Source organism: Condylura cristata, unplaced genomic scaffold, assembly GCF_000260355.1.
Source record: "Condylura cristata isolate star-nosed mole 26May11 unplaced genomic scaffold, ConCri1.0 scaffold00029, whole genome shotgun sequence".
Lineage (NCBI taxonomy): Eukaryota > Metazoa > Chordata > Mammalia > Eulipotyphla > Talpidae > Condylura > Condylura cristata.
The window spans coordinates 19,225,564-19,245,755 of record NW_004567130.1 but is presented as its reverse complement, the minus strand read 5'-3'; the positions used below and the strand labels follow the sequence as shown (position 1 = coordinate 19,245,755).

The window sequence follows — 20,192 nt, the reverse complement described above, 5'->3', positions numbered from 1 at the left end:
GGATAAACACTGTTCATTCCACAGTCCCATTACCTCACACACAAACTTCAGCGCATAATTCTTTCCTCTGGTCAAAGTTCCTTCTAAATCCTAAACATAAGTTCTATCCAACAATGAGAATTTTTACAGTCATATCTGTTATCTAGTAATTATTCTGTCCCTGATACAGCTTTATTAGTTTTCCACAAAATGTCCTTTTTACTTCTTTTTTAATTCCCCAGGGCCAAATGTGAGTTCCGTAAGAGCGGAGACTTTGTATGTTTGTTCACTAGCTTTCCAGCTTCAACGATGCACTCAAGAGAAATTTATCTTGCAGAATGAGAAAAATGAACCATGCAAGAATGTTTCTTAAACATTCCTACAGCCCATCTGCTATCCTTGCCCTGAGCTGCCTTCCTGACATTAGCCACGGTTTGATGTCTCTTTACAGAATCCCTTTTTTTCATTCTCTCAATTCACATTTTGGATGCTGCAGTGAGTTTTTCATTCAGTCACTCCAACAGTCCCCAGTACTTGTCAATCACTGCTTTAATGGCTGGGGATACCTCAGAAACAGGGAAAAAAGTAGCTGTTTTTCGAGTTTAATTCTGAACACAGCAGGTACATAACAAGCAGTAAACGTAATAAATAATTCAGCAGCGTAGAGCCCTGGGGAGCAAAGCAGTAAAGGGTGTCCAGATGCAGGGAGCGGAAGGCCTTGCTTCGCTGTTGCCGATGAGAGAGCCACCACGACTTGCGAAATCAACTCACAGATCAGGCACAGCTTTAGTTCTGAGAGTATACTCAAGGAAATCAGTTAAATGAGAAAAACAAACAAGGCAGCAAAATGCAAAGTCTGTATGAAGTCTCCGTAAGATGACATAAAAACCAGACGACAACGCTGACCCTTTTGATGTGAGGCTATCTTAGGGCAGAAAGGAAAGAAGCCTGTATTTTCCACCTTTCTGTTGGAATACTGCCATTGAGTCTGCTATGTTGAGAGTATGACGACATTTTAAAGGCAAAGACACTCAGTGATAGTCCATAAACTCATCAGCACACATTAAGGCCACCAGCAGCTGGGAGATACGTGGCATGTCCCATTGTCCTACCTGAATTCATCAGAACGAGGCTGAAGGCCCAGACGGAACCGCCAGCAGACACAGCACACCCTTCCGCCTCCTACTAAAAGTCTCGCTCAGGGGCCCTCCCTGGTGGTGCACTGGGTTAAAGCGCAGCACTGAGCAGCTAAAACCACTGCAGCAGGAGTTCAGTCCCTGCCCCGAGGTGACTTACAGGGTGCGGCAGACCGCTCCTGGCTCCCTGATGCTCCCCTCAGCTGTGTACTTCCTACGTCAGCCTGTTCTGCTCCCCGCTCTGTCTCTGGTGGATCCTCTCACCCTGCACCTCTGGCCTGTACCCCAGTTCTGCATGCATAAATAAATCTTTTAAAAAAAAGTCTTGCTCAGGAAGGCGACTGCTTCTCCTGTCTCCACCTCCCAGAACTCTCGCCTCGTGCCTCCTCCACCACCCCCGGCCCACAGTTGCTTCCAGCCCCGCCCGCCATGTCTCCTCCGCACACCGTCACCGTGGACCAACGTGCTCACCTGTGGTGTTCTCTTGCAAGCCGACATCGAAAGCCAGTTTGTCCGTGGAAGAGCGGGAGGTGGACAAGCAGCACAGATACTGAAAGAAACGCAATGGACAGTGGTCACTAGACATCCGTGGTCCTGCAAGAGCTTGATTCTGGCACTGTGTTTGCTGCCCGCCTGTTCCAGTCGGGTCAATCTTCCTTCCCAGATGAAAGTTCCTGTGCTAAGTCCAGGTTGCTCATGGTGAGGTAGCATGGAATTTACATAGCGTTCACTGGGGTTGCTGATAGAAAGGAAAAGCATCCCCTGGCCCTCCTGAAACTACCAGGGCATTGTGTTCTGCCAGTGGAAGAAGACCAGTGACTGCTGAGGCCCTGGGACAGCCCTAGTTTCCGGGATATGCGTTAACTGTGAGCAAAAACTACAACCTGAACTGTCAGAATCTTTCTCCCTAATTGAAATTTGTCAACGATTCTCTTCTATGTTTGGCTTGAGTTCGAGCCCCAGCCAGGAGGGACCCTCAGGGCACAGCAGACCTCTCCTGTCTCCCCGCTACCCCCTCAGCAGTGGATTTTAGTAGAGCCACCTGTTCTGCTCCCCACTCTGTCTCTGGTAAATTCTCTCAACCCCCTGCACTCTGGCCTGCACCCCAGTCCCTATGTGTATAAATAAATAAATCTTTAAAAATCACTAGATGCAAAGGGATTATTACATACAGTTTCACATCAACCACTTCACTAAGGCGTTTTCCTTTATTTTATCTCATAGCTTGCAACCTCAGTCAGGATTTCCTGAACAGTGTTAAATAAGCTATTCCTGTTTTCATTTGTTTGAGTTACTTTTGTCCGGAATGAATTCAGCATCTGCCAGTATGATCTTGGCTACTGATCTGACACTGTGGTTTTGCTTATTCTTGTGCCATCATTTGCTTCCTCTCATCAGGAATGGGAACTGACTTGTATTAGGAGTCTTCCAGCACTTGTTAAGGTGGAGGCCTGGTCGGTGATATGCAGAACTGGGTGAACCAAGGAACTGATGGGGAAAAGCACTCAACATCAGTTAGGACAGAGAGCGGAGAACTTACTGTCGCTCCCTCAGACAGCTTCTCTGTTACCTTTCTGTCATTCTCTATCAATGAACGCCTTCATTTTGTTAACTGCCTAATTTTATGGTCTAATAAATGAACTGCTATAAGCAAAAACGTCTCTCATTTGATTCTTCTACATCTCCCCCCAACAGACACCAAAAGGGAGGCACCGGGCGGAAGAGTCACCCAGTGACAGAACTGACCGAGGGCCACTGCGCTCACCCTCGTTCCCACACGAGCAGAAGCAGCCCCCGGCCCCGCGCGCCGATGGCCGGCCGAGCGCTGGACCGGCATCCTGGCCAGGCCAGGCCCCACGAGGGCAGGCGGGGACTCACCATGCCGCTGTAGGAGTGGCGGAGCAGGATGGCGTGGCCGTACAGCAGCGTCCGGTGGCCGCTCCCCTGCGCCGTCTGACACCAGCAGAAAGGGCGGGAAGAGAAAACAGGCACAGTGAGCACGCGCGGGGCAGAAACAGGGGCGCACAGAGGGGAGCCCTGAAGGGGTCCGGCAGGGGATGGGGACGGGAGGGGCTTCTGTGGAGGCCGCCAGCGGCTGAGCTCAGGGAGGAACGCTGCTTCGGGACAACTGGCCTAGCGCGGCGCGGCGCACTGACGGCTGCGCGCAGGGGCCAGCATCGCCTCCTTGCAGGAGTCTCGCGTGGGTCGGATGAGCCCGGACAAGTCGAGGACGCTCTGGCCCCTGAGGCCTGTGAGGAAAGACCCCGGCGGCCTTCAGGCTGTGACCCAGGGGCCCGGGGCAGGCACGGACGGCCGCCGCCATGCGGCCGCTGCGACACGGCCGCTGTTGTGTGGGCTCCACACTTTGTGGCGGACGCTTAGCCTTGACCCCGTCTGGCCTCCCGCCTCCGGCCTCCCGCACCTCAGACACGCGGACGTGGCGTCCTGTCCTGAGGAGACCAGCTGCCCCCTTGCTGCCGGCGCCCTCCCCAGTCTCCGCCGCCACCTCGTGCTGCTGCGAGGCCAGGTAAAGGCCACCCCTCCGCGCTGCCCCTCCGAGAGCTCCGCGCGCCCAGCCCTTCGCGTGACCACGGTCTGGTGGCCGCACCGCGAGCCGCCTCCTGCCCTGGGCTGGGCTGTGTGTCCCCGAGGACCCGCGCTGGAGTTCTGAGGCGGGTGAGGAAATTCCCGGGAAGAGTCTGGGGGAGGAAGGGAGCGCGGACTGAGAGCGGCCTCACAGGAGGAGGAGTGACGGGCTGGAGCGGGCCCAGGGGAGCGCAAGAACGCGGAGCGGCGGAGGCCGGCTGAGGGAGAGGGGTCTCCGGGAGGCGGAAGGCGAGACCCGCTCTCGCGTGTGCGTGCGCCCAACACGCGTGTATATGCAAGGTCGGAGTCAAAGCAGTCTAAGAGGCGACGCCAATATACCGTACTGACTTAAAATCTGTCCCTCCTTCATTGCTCATTCGCCTTCTTAAAATAGCTTTATTTGTATTTATATACCTGGAAGGCTCTTTAAGAATATGTTAAAATTACAAGAAAAACTGATTTTTTCAAAAGGAAGATCCCTTTCTCACCTACTGAGAGGAAAAGAGAAAAGTCCACTTTACAATGCTATCTATGTTCTCCCTCAGCACGAGGCCGTCTTTAGAGAATATTTTGTCTCCTATATATGTCAACAAATATTTGATTTATCATGGCCAAGATCAATTTTACATAATTTGTCGGATTTGAATCTGCTCCTAGGTAGCTACCTTTTAAATCCAGAAAAGAGTTCTAAAGCTGTAAAACCAGCTGTGCTTTGATAACATTGGACAGAGCAGTAAAGTAGGTTTGTTTTTATATTATAAACTTCATTTTTACTGAAGTAGCTGTGGTGGACAACATTGCATATTATTTAGTTTATTTTTTTTTATTTAGTTTATTTTTAAATGAAGGATGAGGATTTAACCAGAGGCTAAGTGCTGCTTTTATTGTAAAGCTCTGCCTATGGAAAAAATTCCACATGCGCACACATAAACATTCACGTTGATTAAGCCAAGAGGGAGATAATTCCGTGTCTGAATTTTCTTTCAACTAAAAATTATATACAATTAGACAATTACAGATTTTACACTAGATTCCTTCACTACTTAAAACCTAGTTTTTGCTGCAGATTTAGTATTAATAGACCTTTTATAAAAAAATATGCAAATAGCTCATACTAAATTAATTTGGTTACTTAAAAGAGCACAATTAACACAAAGGGGATCCAATTCCGATCACATGGTCTACAACATTTTCCTCTAATTTATCATTTTGAAATAATAGTACTCTAATTGGCTCTATTTCAGAAAAAAATAAAACGCATAATTTCTATTTGTGGGGCACACTGAATAATGTGTTCCTTTAACCAACAGTCAGCAAAAGATCGTGGGTGTGAACTGCATCCATCCAAAGGAATCTGAGTTTTTTCCGTTTTTTTTTTTTTTTTCCGTCAGCTGTATCAATTTCCTTCGATTTGTCTAGTTCTTGAGAAATTTAAGTGAACAGTATTTACAGTATTTGTGAGCTTCCTCTAATGTAAGGAACCGCTGCTACTTTATGAAACCATCTCTAGGGTTGTTCCTGTCCTGTGACAGCCTGGCTCAGGTGAACTCAGGTGAACTGCAGGACTCTTCCCCCAGCAACGTCAGTGAGAAAAAGCTCCTCTCGGCTGTGCGATACGCCACAACGCAGAATTCAGTGTTTTCCAAAAGGGGTTCGTCTTTCCTACCAGTCCCCCAAGCCTACAGCTGTAAGCACAGTGGGCTGCAGCCACACCACGTTGGGCATCGGCCAGGAGACCCTCTGGAGAGAGTGACAACCGCGGACCACCGAGCTCAAGGTCAGCGGCTTTTCAAAATCACACTTTGGGAAAGATAATATCTGTGCTTTGTTTTGTGTTAAGATGTGAACTGTTCCTTGACATTTACAATACAAGCAGAGTGAAAAGCGCCCTCGATTGTACCAATGAAAAGAGAATGAGGAAATTAAAACTGCAGGTGACAGGTAAAACTTCAGTTCACCTCATGCCATGTAGACTCGAGCCCTGTCAATCTCCAGTAAATATTACAACGATAATATTTATATTTATTTATACTGTGGTGCTGTCTCAGATACAGCACCAGGTGCTGAGAGTGTGAAGAAGAGGTTCAGTCTGACCGTCTCTCTACCAAGAACGATTTTTTTCTGTGAAAACTCTAATTGATCATTAACTTATTAACTATATGCTGAGTTCCATGTGATTTCCTTCAAAATATTTGCAAGCTGTTAGTGGAAGTTCAAGAATTAAGTCTTTGTCTATTTCTGAATACCTTCAACTAGAGGATGTATTACAAAGTTCTTGAAAATACTGATTCTGTGTTTTACTGCCCTCTGGTCAGTGGTTTTTGTTTTTCGGCTATGAATCTATCTCTAGTACTAGTGTGCTGTTTAAAATTGTTTAGTTTACTAACTATATAAGATCTAAATAGTTGAAGCTCTTCCAGTTTTTTAAGTCTTTCTGCATGTTAATCAACGTTAATCTGCATGTTAATTCCAGATCTATCTAATGCAAGAGAACTTTTAAAAATAAATCAGACTTCATAGAAGAATGTTTCTATATTCTTTGACTGCTATAACATGACACAACACTTTACAAATAAAACCATGACCTCCTAAAGTGTATTTATAACCACAATACTGAAGTGAGCTGTCAAAATGTAAAATAATAGACAACAAAAGAAAAGTTGCATCAGAAGTTCTTTCAACCATTCAAATGTTTAGAAAAGTTCAGCTTCAAATAAGAGTAATATTGGGAAAATTAGTGGTTTTAGAGAAGAAAAACAAATTTATCTCTATGCATAAACTTTTATATTATCAGAGAATGACTCAAAATGCAAATTAACAGTGTGAGATTGACAGGAATGGAACAGAATTGCTTTTGTCAGCCTGGAGTTCTGATCAATTTCAGGGTCCCTGGCAGCAGCAATTCTCCAACAGCCCTGCTAGCTTTCATTATTATGAATATGTTTTAAAAATTAAAAAAAAAAACTATTAGGGTTTGAATTATAGATAAGCTTGGGGGAGCATCAACAGCTTTAAGATGTCATTTTTCTATCCAAAGGCTGGCAATTGTCTTCATTTATTTTAGGGCTTTTTCAATGTCATTCAATAAAGTATTGTAAATACTCTGCATAAAAAAAAGAACAATGATTACATTGAAATAAAAGTAAAACAAAACCAGCCCCCTAAAACTAAAAATAAATAAATAAAAGCACCACACAGCTTGTTCACAGGATGTTCATACTAAAAAGGCTTCTGTCTTCAGTGCAAAACTAACGGGCTTGGCAAAGCCACTTGGACCTTGTCGAGACAGTCATTTGGCACTTAGGGGCTTACTTGTGATGCTAAGTAATAAGCAAAAGTCTCCTGAGGGAACAGAGCAGGCCTAGGAGAGCTTTAACTAATCATGCAGGACCACCCACAAGAGTGGACTCCTGAATCAAGAAAGCCCTTGTCTGATTCTAGGAGGTCATTAAATAACACTTATCAGCGCGTAAAACTCCAAACAAAGCAACACTGGCAAGTGTAAGAAAATTCATCACCCTTTTCCTTTTAAGCAGCTTAATTTACTATGATTTAATGCATCTGACCTCCACTTAGTCAAATTCTAACCATTTAGATCATCCAAAGCAGGTATAAAAATAAGGCTTCTGGTACTGCAGTTAAGAGAAATTAGGTTAGTGCACCATCTGGTTTAAACTAATTCTGCATCATCTTTTTATTTGCATTGATTTTTCTATAAATGTGCTCTCATGAAAGAGCTTGAGCTTTAAATTCCATGTATTTGTCTCCAGTGGGAAACAGAATGTTGATGGGTAAAGTACTGGGATTGGACTGGATGATAAAGTGCGGACTTAGCAAAAAAAACAGCATTTTCTTGCATCAGATTTCATTAATTCTTTCTTTTCTGCCAAGAAAGAACATACTCGTGTTTTGCTGCTAATTTATAACATGAGACCTGTTATAAACATATAAACCTGAAATAAAGACAGACTGTCCACTGTTTTAAAATTTTATGTGTATCGATATCACCTACATATTTCCACCAATGGCATAATGATGAATTTTGCTCTTCTCTTTTATTTTCATCTTGGGCCCTCCCTGGTGGCACAGCTGGTTAAAGCACAGCACAAAGAAGCTTAAGCCACTTTCGCATGAGTTCGATCCCTGCCTGCCCCAGAGGAAATCCACAGGGCGTGGCAGACCTCTCCTGACCTGCCCGCTGCTCCCCTCAGCAGTGTACTTCCTCAATCTGCCTGTTCTGCACCCCACTCTGTCTCTGGTGAATCCTCTCACCCTCCGCATCTCTGGCCTGTACCCCAGTTCTGTACGAATGAATAAATAAATCTTTAAAAAAAAAAAACTCTCCATTTTACTCATTTGGTAGAGAAATGGAAAAGGGTGGTTTTTTTGTTTTTGTTTTTTGTTTTTTTCATTTATCTTGAAGTAGTTCAATAGAAACTCCTTGGTGCCTCTCTTAATTTTCCAACATAAATTCCCTGTTGTGTTCAGGCAAAAATTCTTGTACACAAAACCGCCAATAATCCCCACAGTGGAGAAGTTTAAATAAGAAGCTTTTTAAATCTCTTTTAATGGCAGAAATGCCTAACAATGGCACAAGAAAATTTAATGTTACAGTATGACACTGCTGATTGTTAATTTGACAAATGCTGATTGTTAATTTGACAAAACTAAATATGTGATTTACTTATTTAAACTTGAATTACTAAATCTGATACAAAGTTTTCAAACTTTAAAATGTGGGGAAAACTTTCATGAAGTCAAACACTGAGCAAACATTTGTATCCAAACATAAAATATACAAGGATTACACAGAACAGAAATGATCCAATGTCTTACCTTCATCATGAATTTCTGTAGGGGCATAAGAAAAAAAGAGAAAGTATTAAATACAAAAAGTAACTCAGGAACTTATTTTAAAACATCTCTTATTTATTGTGACTCCATTGTCCTAAATGGGACCATGTCAACAATAAACAAAACTAAAAACCACATTCACTGTATTGTCACAACAAAACTTAGTATCAGCTACATGCTAGAGAAAAGCTGTAGCAAGCAGAACTCTTGAAAATATTTTCACATTAGTTATTTGTTTTTCTGTGAAAACATGCCAGTCTAGTTAATGCGTGATTCAATGTATAACATAATTAAGCACCAAAAATAAACCAAAGATAAAAACCTTAAAATTTATTCTGCAAATGCTGTAAACTTCTTACATTTCATTTTTGGCACAAAAAAATGCAGTGATGTAAACAGAAGGCAACAAATTTTCAAAGAAATAGTGGGTTAGAAACAGGTAGTGTAGCTCATAAACTAATACACTACCAGGAGCTGTTCCCACTTCATGCAAAATGACACACGCAATTCCCTGCATACCGTAAGATGTGTATTGCAAAGAAAAATCACAAAACGTCTCTTTTCTCTGAAAATAGAGTCTCCTTTCGTGATTAGTTATGACTACATTATTCACCTAAACAATATAGTTTAAACATGTATCCCTTCACTTTCTTTAGACTCATAAGGTTTCTTTGACTTCATACTCCTAGGAGAGATGCACAGATAAAAAAGAGCTAAGGAAGAAAAATGCCATTATAGTTCCAAACTTAGGGTGAAACTGGATTGTCAAGAGCATGTAAGTCCTAAGAGAAAGTATACACATATTCAAAATAATGTTTAAAAATTCAGAAAGGGAGAGTCTTCTAATCTAGAAAGACATTTGTGAATTTCACCATTGTTTCCCTGGAAGCATACACACACGGTAATATGTTTATTACTAAATGGCAATGCTATTGTGACTATTTTCATTTTTAATTTTAAGGAAATTTTGTAAAGAACCATTTCATTCTCGGCTTGGAAAATATAGGCTGCTTAGTTACATCTTCTATAACCAATATCGATGTTAGTGGTAAGAGGAAGAATTTTCCATGTTGATAGTGACCAACAGTATGTCAACATTTCATCACTAGGATTATAGATATCACTAAAGGAATTACGAAAAATCATTTTTAAGTATAATTAGAAAAAACACACAATTTTGTTATAGAACGTGATGTATAACAGATTCTTCATGAGCCCTTTTTAAATTGATCTAGTTTTAGTGATTTTTCTTTCAGAAATGTTTTCAGGCTGGTTTTGACAGCTATCTAGGTCGAACTACATGAGAATTGTAGTTCACAGAAAAAGTAGCAGGGAGGCGTGAGTGAGGTCGTAATGGTTACGTCTTGTAGGGGCAGGAAGGTCTAGTCACACATAGGAAGATTGCACAGGTAAGCAGAATGAATGCTGTAATTGGCAAAACGAATCTGTCCTTCTGGCGGATGAGAAAGAACAGCATTTACAGCAGACATATTACTTTCAAAGGTAATTTAAAACATGAAAGGTTATTTGTAGCATTAAAGACAACCTCTGTACAAATCAGCTGTAGGTCAATTTGGCCTAAGAGTTAGATGTTACCAAAACTATAGTTTTATGAGATATTCAAAGAGATCAGTCACACACAAGGGAGGAAGAAAATGAACACTGTTTTAATAGCAATATAAACACTGCTGAGGTATCACCAAAAGTAACAGTGAATGAATAATAACAACAAAAAACCTTTAAAAGTTGATAGGATAGAGAAGAGAGAAAACAACTCATGTTTAAAGATAAATGTTGAAGAAAATAACCTCAGTGAAGGGATAAATTATTATTTTATGCTCCAAAAAGCTTAGTAAAGGAATTAACTAGATTTATTTCATGCATGAACATTTTACTAGGTAAGAAATTTTATTGCAGGTATAGAAATGGATCGTTAGAAAGACAATTACAGTCCGGCTCTGAGCATGGACTCTGACTTAGAAGAAGCTTTGGATGATGACCCGTTTACTCAGAAGTGCAGTGGGGACATTTGAATTCTTTGAGATAAAACTTCAAACGGCAGTACTTCAGTGTCCTAGTTTAATTATTTCAAAATTGACAGGTCAAAGACTATCCTGTCAACAAGCATTTCTATAGTTGGTCAAAATTGATAGTTCAGACAAAATTTCAAATGCAACTAAGATTTGAGGCATATAGCCCTTAATTACACCACATCACAGGGGAAACAGGAATGTAGCAATCTCATGATTTAACTCAGAGAGAGCAGGCTCTGTGTGCCTCCAGGAGCTCACCCTGGGTTTGTGAGCGCTTGTCACTGGATCTGGGAGACCTGAGGATCTTCTCAGCACATGCAATGACTAGAAGGAGAAAAACAAATCACACAGTGACCTTTATGCTGAAAATTATAATCAAATCGTGGACAGCAAGTGAATCACAATTATATTCAATCCGTTACTGGTACAAGGAAAGAATCGGTAATTCAGGGATATTAAATAGTTCCTCTACCATAATTATGCCTTTCAAAGGGTTCAACCTTGATTTTTTTTTTGAACTGTTATTTCAGTTTCATTAAATGACAGTTGGTTAAAAATGTATCACTTCTATATGTTGACTTCTTCTAGAAGTTTCAAAAAAACTACTGAAACGCTGTCTCAAAAATTGTAGAGATAAAGAGTTAGCAAGATTGGATTTTTCCAATAAGACAATCTGAGAGACATGTCAAATTTTGATTCAGAAATCTTCAAAAATGAAGATTTCAATAAGGGAATGAAGTGTCTTACTCTACATATAAACTATCCACAAGATTTAAGCCTCTTTTGTCACTTTTTCCTCCCCATGTATCAAGATGCTAAAATTCTCCATAAGTCTCTCCATGGAGACTAAGGACATAACTGTTACATTTTATTCTACTGAAAGAAAAAAAAAAGTAATTTTACCACCAAAACTTGGGTGTGTTGACTACTTTGAATTAATGGTGCCCCATCAATTCTTAATTCCAGAAGAAGTTAAGATTAGCAATTCCAAATTCAAAACATATCGCAATATATACTAGCTAACTGCAGATGTGGCTAATATGTCTAAAAAAAAACCTCAACTATTTCTGTTAGAGTGACAATGCCCTGTATAAATGCTTTACTCTCTCGGGAATACATAAACAGGAATATATGATTATTCAGTTCTTCTTCCAGAAAGGTAACGGAAAATTAGTTACCCTGATAAGCTACATTTAATCTTTGGGTGACATTTCTAAACAGCTGAGCTGCATGAATGCTTACATTGGAACAGAAGCACTATTAAAGTTTTCTCCCCTTCCCAGCTCACATCACAGTGTTTCTCTAAATTAAAAATATAAATTGACCTCTAGAGAGGAGAGGTGGCAGTTTCCTCAGGACAGCGTGGTCCCTGCACTCAGATCACCACGTACTTATAAAAAAAGTCATCTCTATCAGGATAGCCAAGTACTATTTTTATCCAAGCCATTTAAACATTAACAAACCTCGGTAACATGAAAGCATTTCACAGATGTTTACAAAATAGTGGCGTGTGACAAGGTATTATTTTTGAGAACTACTAGTTATATTTTGGCTTTAAAATTACAGCAGATTCAGTGTATTTTTTAGAGTAAGTGCGGGTATCACACATCACCTCGTCTATAGAAGCTGCTTCCTGGACAAAAATACTACCAACTTTCCCTTGCCTTTATCATCCCCAACTCGTGGTAGGTAAGCTGCCAGTCCAGAGCTTTGTGTGAGAAACAAACACTGGCGGTCAGGACGGCTGAGAAGCCAGGAGTGGGGCGAGCAGAAACCCAAAACAGCTCGTCACTATTTTCGTTCGTGCTCACAAATATGGCTGGTGCATAGGCACCACTGATTTTGCATGGGCTCTGCTCGGATCTACGACGAAGGCTCGGGACACTGGTATGCAGGACAAGGCAGGGCCAGACGGCGGGACAAAGCTCTGCGATTGCCTGACTTTGACGAAGTCACCGAAATGAGGCCATCAGAAAACTGATGAAGAAGTGACCTCAGCCTCCGTGGAGGTGTGCAGGCTGCAGGTCCCGGTGCACCTGGGAGGCAGGAGGCCGTCCCCAGCAGAGACGCAAAGGGGAGCACACCCCAGCCCCAGGCTCCACCCCCGTGTCAACAGGGCTCCCATGGAGGCATCCACTGGCTGGCCTCTGCCCACCTGGCTGGTCTCCCAGGGAGGGCGCCAAAGAGTGGCCTCCAAAGAGGTGCTGCGCGGCTGGAGGACAGCCCTGCCCCGGCTGAAGTCCAGTGAGGAGGGCTCCGAGGACACCCCGGGCCCCAGGAGTTGGGGGGACCAACATCTGACTCTGCCTGGGGATGGAGAGAAAGCGGCTGGCAGGTAGACTGCCAGGACACAGGATGGCAGCTGAGAAGTGACCATACGGCCGAGAGTCGCCCAAGGAGAGGCAGACGGGGGCGTCTTCATGCTGCAAGACACCGAGGGGTGAGGGATAAGTGCCCCCCACCGGGAGAACACTGGGGTGGGCAAGAGAACCAAGGCCAGAGAGCCCTGAGCGAGGGGGCACCCCTAAGAAAGCCTCCCCAGCGCCCACAGAGAGTCAGTTTAAACACCTGTGGAAGGACAGTTTAGAAGTATTTTCTGGCAACTTCCCTCTTTGTCCCCTACAACCTGAGGCTTAGGAGGCTCCAGACCCTGACAAGGGCCATAGGGGAAGCAGCCCTCCTGCCTGACAAACTCAGCCGCCCTATTGCACATTTCATTGCCAAAACAAGGGCTTGGGGCTAACGTGTTTTCTGTGACCCTTCAAGGGACCATTACGTTGCGATTTCAAACTTACTGATGCATAAGGTTTTCTTTAGCTGAATCTTCAAAGTATAAGCTCAAATATGAAACTACTGGGCCACACACAGAATGCGTAGAGGCTTTCTAAAACACATCCCGTGGGACATTATTATATGATCTCCAAGTGACGAATGGGTTTGACAAGAGACATGATGATGAAAGTAAGAGGAAAACCACATTGGGAAGCAGATCAAAAACGACCCAGGGCACAGAAAAGCAAAGCAGATACTGGCAGGCAAGGTAAAAAGGGGGTTTGAGTCACTCACAGATTCTCTGTTTTCAAAAGACTTGAAGTGGTTTGAGTGGCTGGAAAACAGCTGCCCCACACGGAGCTGGCTATGGCAGAGAAGTGCCCGACGAACTTGCAGGGCAGCGGAGATGAGAAAAGACAGCAGAAGCCAGTGTCACCGGGGTGGGGGGGGTGGACTCCAAGGCAGGTGGCAGAGATATTCTTAAAAGAAAGAGGCTTCCATTCCCCAGACAAGAAAAATGTGAAGTCTGGGTCCGAGTTTTAAGTCTAGGCACAGAAATGGTAAACGGTTCAAGACGAAACATTTGGGGACCCAGTAACAGTTCAGTTATAAGGAAACAGAAGATGAATTTGCTGTTGCCTGAAATCCCCTGTGGCGGTGCTGTGCTCCTCAGAGGCAGTCGAGGGATGCCACCGTGATGGAAAGGGCTAACTCAGAAGACAAACTTCCCTTGGAAGTAAAGGGCTGAAAGAAGTGAAAAGGGGCCGAAAAATCACAAGAAGTCAGGTGAACATCAGTTGTGTGGGAGACAAAATGAAATACTACTGAAATGACAGAAAAATTCCAGGAAGATGGCATCCAGAGAAGCAGGGAAAATAAGAAGGATAAAATGAAAAAAACAAGGAAGCCCATCTTTAAAAATTTACCACAGTGAGTCACACACAGAACCAACAACAAAACAAGTCAACAGTTCAAAAAAGAAGCCTCACTGTTTCGCAGACTTGAGGGGAAAAGCAGACTGGAGGTACCAATGTCAGCGAGACTCTCACTTCCAGTCAGAATTATGGGGTGTTCCCTTCTGGAAAGTCCTCCCCCCCCACCCCCGCTCATGCAGAAACTGAGCTCAAAGACTTAAGGTGACTTGGCCACGTGACACAATCAGCCCCATGTGGCCCCACACTTGGCTTCCAGGACCCTGAAACAACACCTGGCCATTCACCACCTTGCTTGTAGGCTTGTAAAAACAGGTAATCCAGAGGAAAACAGAAGGGCTAAGCCATGGAACGGTGACAGTAAGCGCTCAAGATTGTTTTGGTCAAAGACACACAGTGTCAGTCATAAGAATCTCTCTGCTGGCCAGAAGCCTGCCCTAGGGGCAGTCAGCGACTGAGAACTGGATGGGCTAGAGAGAAAGAGCATTTTAGCATGTCTCACTGCAGCCGAAGCAAACCCAGAAACTTTATAAAGTTCTAGCAAGAGCTTGGGAAAATATTTATTTACTACAACGTAGCAGTTATTTGCTAATAAATAGTTATCTGAATACTACGATAAGCCACACTAGGAAGCAAAACAAAAAGATTAGAGGCGACAGCGAGCATGCACTCGTGTAGGTCACGATTTCTTGTAAATACATGGAAACACATACCCATTTTTCCACATCAACTTGCTGTGGAAAGAAAAAGCCAAAATAAATAACAAGCAAATAAACAATTACCTCGCAATGTTTCAATTACAGTCATTTAAATAAACTGAAATGTGGTTCCTGTACCGATATCTACTTCCAATTTCACAGGCTCAGAGACAGTATCCAGACTTTTAATAAATAACATTTAATCTCCGCAAGCAAAATATGAATTCATTTAAAAATCAGAACTTCAAAAGGCAGTAGGCTGGAAAAGCACCAGATACACAAACAGTAATATAATATATGCAAAAGCAAATGTGAACATTTACTAATTCTTCACCCTCAAAGGCCTCCTGGTTTAGAAACTACTATTGTTCTTCCTCTAACTATACAAATCTAGATAATAGAAAGGTTAATTTAGAAATACAGAATCTAAGTTTCTCATGAAATAACAGTAATATTTCTCTTATGCCAATCTTTTTAACATTAAACAAAACTTGACAGTAGGCCTGCCTTGCCAAATTATTCTGACATTATATCAAAATCAAACTATTTTTAAGTTTGTATTTATTAATGAGAACATAGTAGTCTAATAGTCATTATGTGCCTCTTTAAGTACTAAGTGAATATAATAAAATCAAAGTGTAAAAAAAGAACAAATTAAAGAAAACAGGTCAACAGAGTTTATATTCTATATCCTGGGATTCCTGGCAATTTGATTAGAATTAAAAAAAAATTCAACATGGAGGGTTATATTCCATTTCTCAAGGTAATTTCCCATAAACCCACCTTTCCATAGCATATTTGATTCCTGTTCTCTGAGAACTGGGGTTTGCTTCAGAGTCTTCGTGCATTTAACTTGCTTGCAATTATTCCCTTAGAAAATCCATTAATCAGATAAAAACCTGCTGCTACTTCTGTAGATAATGGGCGTCATAGCTAAAGGGGGGATGGGGTGCTATACTAATGATCATCATCCTGTAGCAAGCAAGTTCTTAGAAAGAAACATGCACCTAACACATACAATGCATATTTTTAAAAGGCCATAAAGTGATGTAAAAGTATCAGTCCAATTATACAGGTGAAACTGCTTTCAAAACTTCCTCTGAAGTTCAACAGGTTACTAAAAGCACTTGTAATATGTTACAATCTATTCCCTAGTAATGGATTGTTAGTAACATATTTAGTCTTCAGAAATAGCTGTTCTAAGCTTATCCCCAACTTTCGATTTTCAAAAATATGTATTATTTCATAAAGAATATTATATTGGAATGGGAGACCGAGCTTTGCTAGAAACTCTCAGGATATTCAGCTGTTGTATAAAGGTCAAGTCCTCATTTTAAACATGATCCCATTAGAGTAGCAAGTCAATTTCTTTCGATGGGGGCAAAGAGAAGAATGTAGTCATGTCCAATGTGGCGTAGTTATCATTCACTTTTCTACCTCCAAAAACAAATTAATGTGCTTATTCTTTTCTAGGAAAAATAAATCAAGACTAAGACCAAATTATTTCCTTTTCGTGTGTAGAACAGAATATGCCATCGTTTGAGTGATTTCAGTATTTAGCAAAGACATGATATTATTTTGTCATTATTTTCACTTTCATATGTTCAAATTCACACAGACACACACACCACGACAGAAAATATACTGAGATTTTTCTAGAAGGAAGAGAATTTGACCTACGATTAGTAATAGAGGCTGTTTTATGATCTATCTTACAAAAGAGAAACTGTTTTCTACAGCAAGAATAAGAACAGTAATATAACAGATTTAATACCAAAAATCCAAGAAAGGCTTAGCAACAGCATGTGCTAGGACGAATTATCCGATAAACACATAAGACAAGACAAATGGTCCACAGAATTAACAGACGCAGGAGCAAGAAAGTTGTAATTAAGCATAAGCCAAGCAGAGCGATTTCATGACACATCTCTTGTTAATGTTAACAAGAATCATTGAATTAGATGCCTACAACAGTGAAGTGGAGGATGATTTAAATGGAGCTGACCATGGAAGGGCAATAAAGATTTCCCAAGGAATGACCAGTGAACACTTATCCAAATTTGTGGGATTTTTCAAAAAATATATTAATTTCAATCGCGAAAATAAATATTTTAACATCTGTAGGAACTTACATTAAACAGTTTGTCATCTGAAGACTAAAAAAGAGACAAGCTCGTTTTTGTTTTTCGATAGACGTACTGAAACCTAGTTTATCTACCATAATCTTCACATTTCGGGGCACAGAGTTCCCTGTTTTTAGCACCTGTACAGAGTCATGCCTCATCGACATTACCTACTTTCCAAACACATTTCAGGACCAGGTTATTTTTCCCTCTCCCTTTTTCACGAATTACATAGTTGGTTATCCCATCTCTCTCCGAAGCAGCCTACCTCTCTGTCTTTGACACAGCCCCTACAGCTTACGCAGGCCCGCCAGGCATTTCATGACTGAACACCAGTCTGCGACATCGCCACTTTCCAGGAAAAGTTAGATCTTCGGAACAGTTAGCTCTGGCTACCTCGCCTCCCATTATTTGTATTGTTATTTTCCAGCATTCTGAGGGCACGCGTATTTGAAAGGCCATAAAACATTCAGGGCTGCTTTGTTGAGTCAGCGTCAACTTACACTGGCGATATACCTCCCCTTCATCTCTTCCTTCTGCGTTTACTTTATCCCCTGAGAGCGCATGTACCCGCGGCCAGAGGAACTCCACCTCCTAGCTCCAGATTTTTGTTTGTTTGCTTTTGTTTGTCAGGGAGTTATTTATTTGACCATCTTTTTGGATGAGTATTTTAGCTGGCAGAGAATTCTGATTCAGAGATTGTTTTCTCCTCATGGAAGCTAAATGCCTGTGTCTTCCGGTTTACAGTTTTCTATGGTATAATCAGGTTTTGTGTTTTCCCCTCAATGAGTAGCTTTAATTGTTTTTCTTTTTCTGGTAGTCAGCGGTTTTCCTATGCTACAAGAATTTGGCAAGCTTTCTGAATATGTGAGTTAATATATTTCATTAATTTTGAAAACTAGGTACCTTGAAGACTTCAAATATTGCCGCTGTCCTGGTCTGGAAATCAATCACTTATATGTCATCCTTGATTACTACAACCAATATGTTTCTCAGCATTTCCTTCTTCATTGTCCATGTTCTCTTCTCTCAAGTATCAGTCTATAAGTATTTAATCAACCAGTCTTTATAATTCACTAATCCATTCTTCAACAGTCTCTCATCTGCTATTAAACTCATATTTTACTTATCATAAATGCTGATATCCAAAGTTTCATTGATTTTTTACTGTACATCACATGCTTATTTTAAGGTTTACATTAGATAACACCAATCTGCATCACCTCTGGGTCCTTAGTCATGCTAGGTTTTCTCTTTAGTCCCGATTCTTTTTCTTGTATGCCTACTGACATTTTTTATTGCCTGTCAGACCTGCATACTAGATGTTCGAATAATGTTTCTTTGACAGCGGGTCACTTAAGGCTAGCTGCTAGACGTTGAACAGATCACTGCAACCCAGTTTGGAGATGAGCAGACTGAGGCCTGCCTTAGACTTGTAGCCTCATGCTTTCCTCTTCTCACAGTGCATGAAGCATGCAGGGTCTCGCCTGAGCACCTGGAATGGTTACCAGGTCCTCTACCCTTCCATCCCAATGACCTCTCGAGGGTATCATTAGTGCTGAACTGTACAACGGTATTTAGTTGCGTTTGTGCAGTATTGAACTTCCTACTAGGCTTGTTTCCAATACAGTGAAGAAAAAGAGAATGTTCTGAGGGGAAAACCTCTGCAGAATGTATCTTACTACAGCACCTTTCCTTCAAGAACTTGTATCTTTAAGCTCTGACATTTCTGGCCATAACCTTTGTCTCTGCACACCCCTGAGATGTGCAGACTCTCTATCTGCTCACTCTCTGCTCAGAATGCCACTCCACAGATGCCTGATGGGATACTGTAGACAGAGTGCTAGGCCGTCTCTGTATGCAGGTCTTGTCTATGTAGACCCATCCAGTGCCTCCAGACAAAGTCATGTTGCTAATTCTTTAAATTCGGTTCCTTTTAACTTAAACCTTGAAAACAGCCAGCCTGCTGTCCTTGTCTTTCCTCAGCTAGAGCACTCAGCTTCTGAATTCAGAAGTGGGACACCTGAAACTGTTCTCTGATTTCTCAAACCCTAAATGATTCAAAGTAAAACTACTTTGCCTTTAATCTAACCAGTTTTCTTCCTCCCTCTCGCCCCCAAATTCCTAGGCCAGAGGCCTTTTCACCTATTTGCTTTAAAAAATAGCCAGATTACCATTTACAAGGAACATTTTTAGACTAGTGCATTAATGGACTTATTTAATAACGGATTTTTTTTTATGTGTAAGAAAATATATCGGCTTCAGAGTTGTCTGTTTTTCTCTTGTTGCACTTACAAAAGAAAGTGTAAAATGAATGCTATTTGAATAAGCCTTTTATGCAGTGTCAAATGTTAGACACAATTCATTGTTTCACCCACACTTATGTCCTACAGCGTTAACACTGCTGTTACATGAGATGGTCCACACTGTAGGCACAAAAATGAGTCTCAAATAGAAACTAGCTTTTTCCTTTACAGACATCCTGTAATTAGCTCAAGTTTTCCTTCTTTTCACAGCAAGATCTTGCTGCACAAAACAAAACGTTTTCCTTTCTCAAAGAGTTTTTATAAGTCCACATTATAGGCTTTTACAAAACACTGGCATTCAGATGGGTCAATTACAGTTCAAAAGGCAACGAGCGTGGAATGGGAAACACTAATATTTACTGGACTTCCGCCATCACAGGTGCTCTGCTTAGGATGTCTAATCTTTCTTCCTTCCCCGAACTCTAATCACCCAGTTGGCAAGGGCTGTCTTCCTACTTCTATATTCCTTTTCCTATCTACATCCGAATTAAGGATTCTCTAGACTCACAAACTGAGGCCTTTCCCTCATCAGCACTTCCCAGCATGCTTCCAGGAACAAGCCAAGTACGTTTAATGAAAATACAAAGTGTAAAACTAGGGCAAACAGGTGTGCAGGTAATGCTGGAGAAATTGTAAATAAGAAAGCAAGCATCTCTCCATCCTGAGGCATGTGCTATGACTTGTATTTTAAACTGATGAGACCACAAAATCCATTCTGCCATCAGCTGGGGGTGGGGGTGGGACTCCCCAGAACTTTAATAGGCAAATGAAAT

General features: G+C 41.8%; 1 protein-coding gene across 1 annotated transcript in view; it reads right to left on the bottom strand.

The window, feature by feature from the left end:
• The window catches only part of RYR2 (ryanodine receptor 2 (cardiac)), a 385,785-nt gene that overhangs the window by 252,337 nt on the left and 113,256 nt on the right, over positions 1–20,192 (bottom strand). Inside the window, exons 5-7 of the mRNA XM_012730855.1 lie at positions 19,876–19,885; positions 2,994–3,068; positions 1,587–1,665 (exon numbers count right to left, since the gene is read on the bottom strand). Of these exons, the coding sequence (XP_012586309.1) occupies positions 1,587–1,665; positions 2,994–3,068; positions 19,876–19,885 (164 nt within the window). The remainder of the gene's footprint in view (positions 1–1,586; positions 1,666–2,993; positions 3,069–19,875; positions 19,886–20,192) is intronic.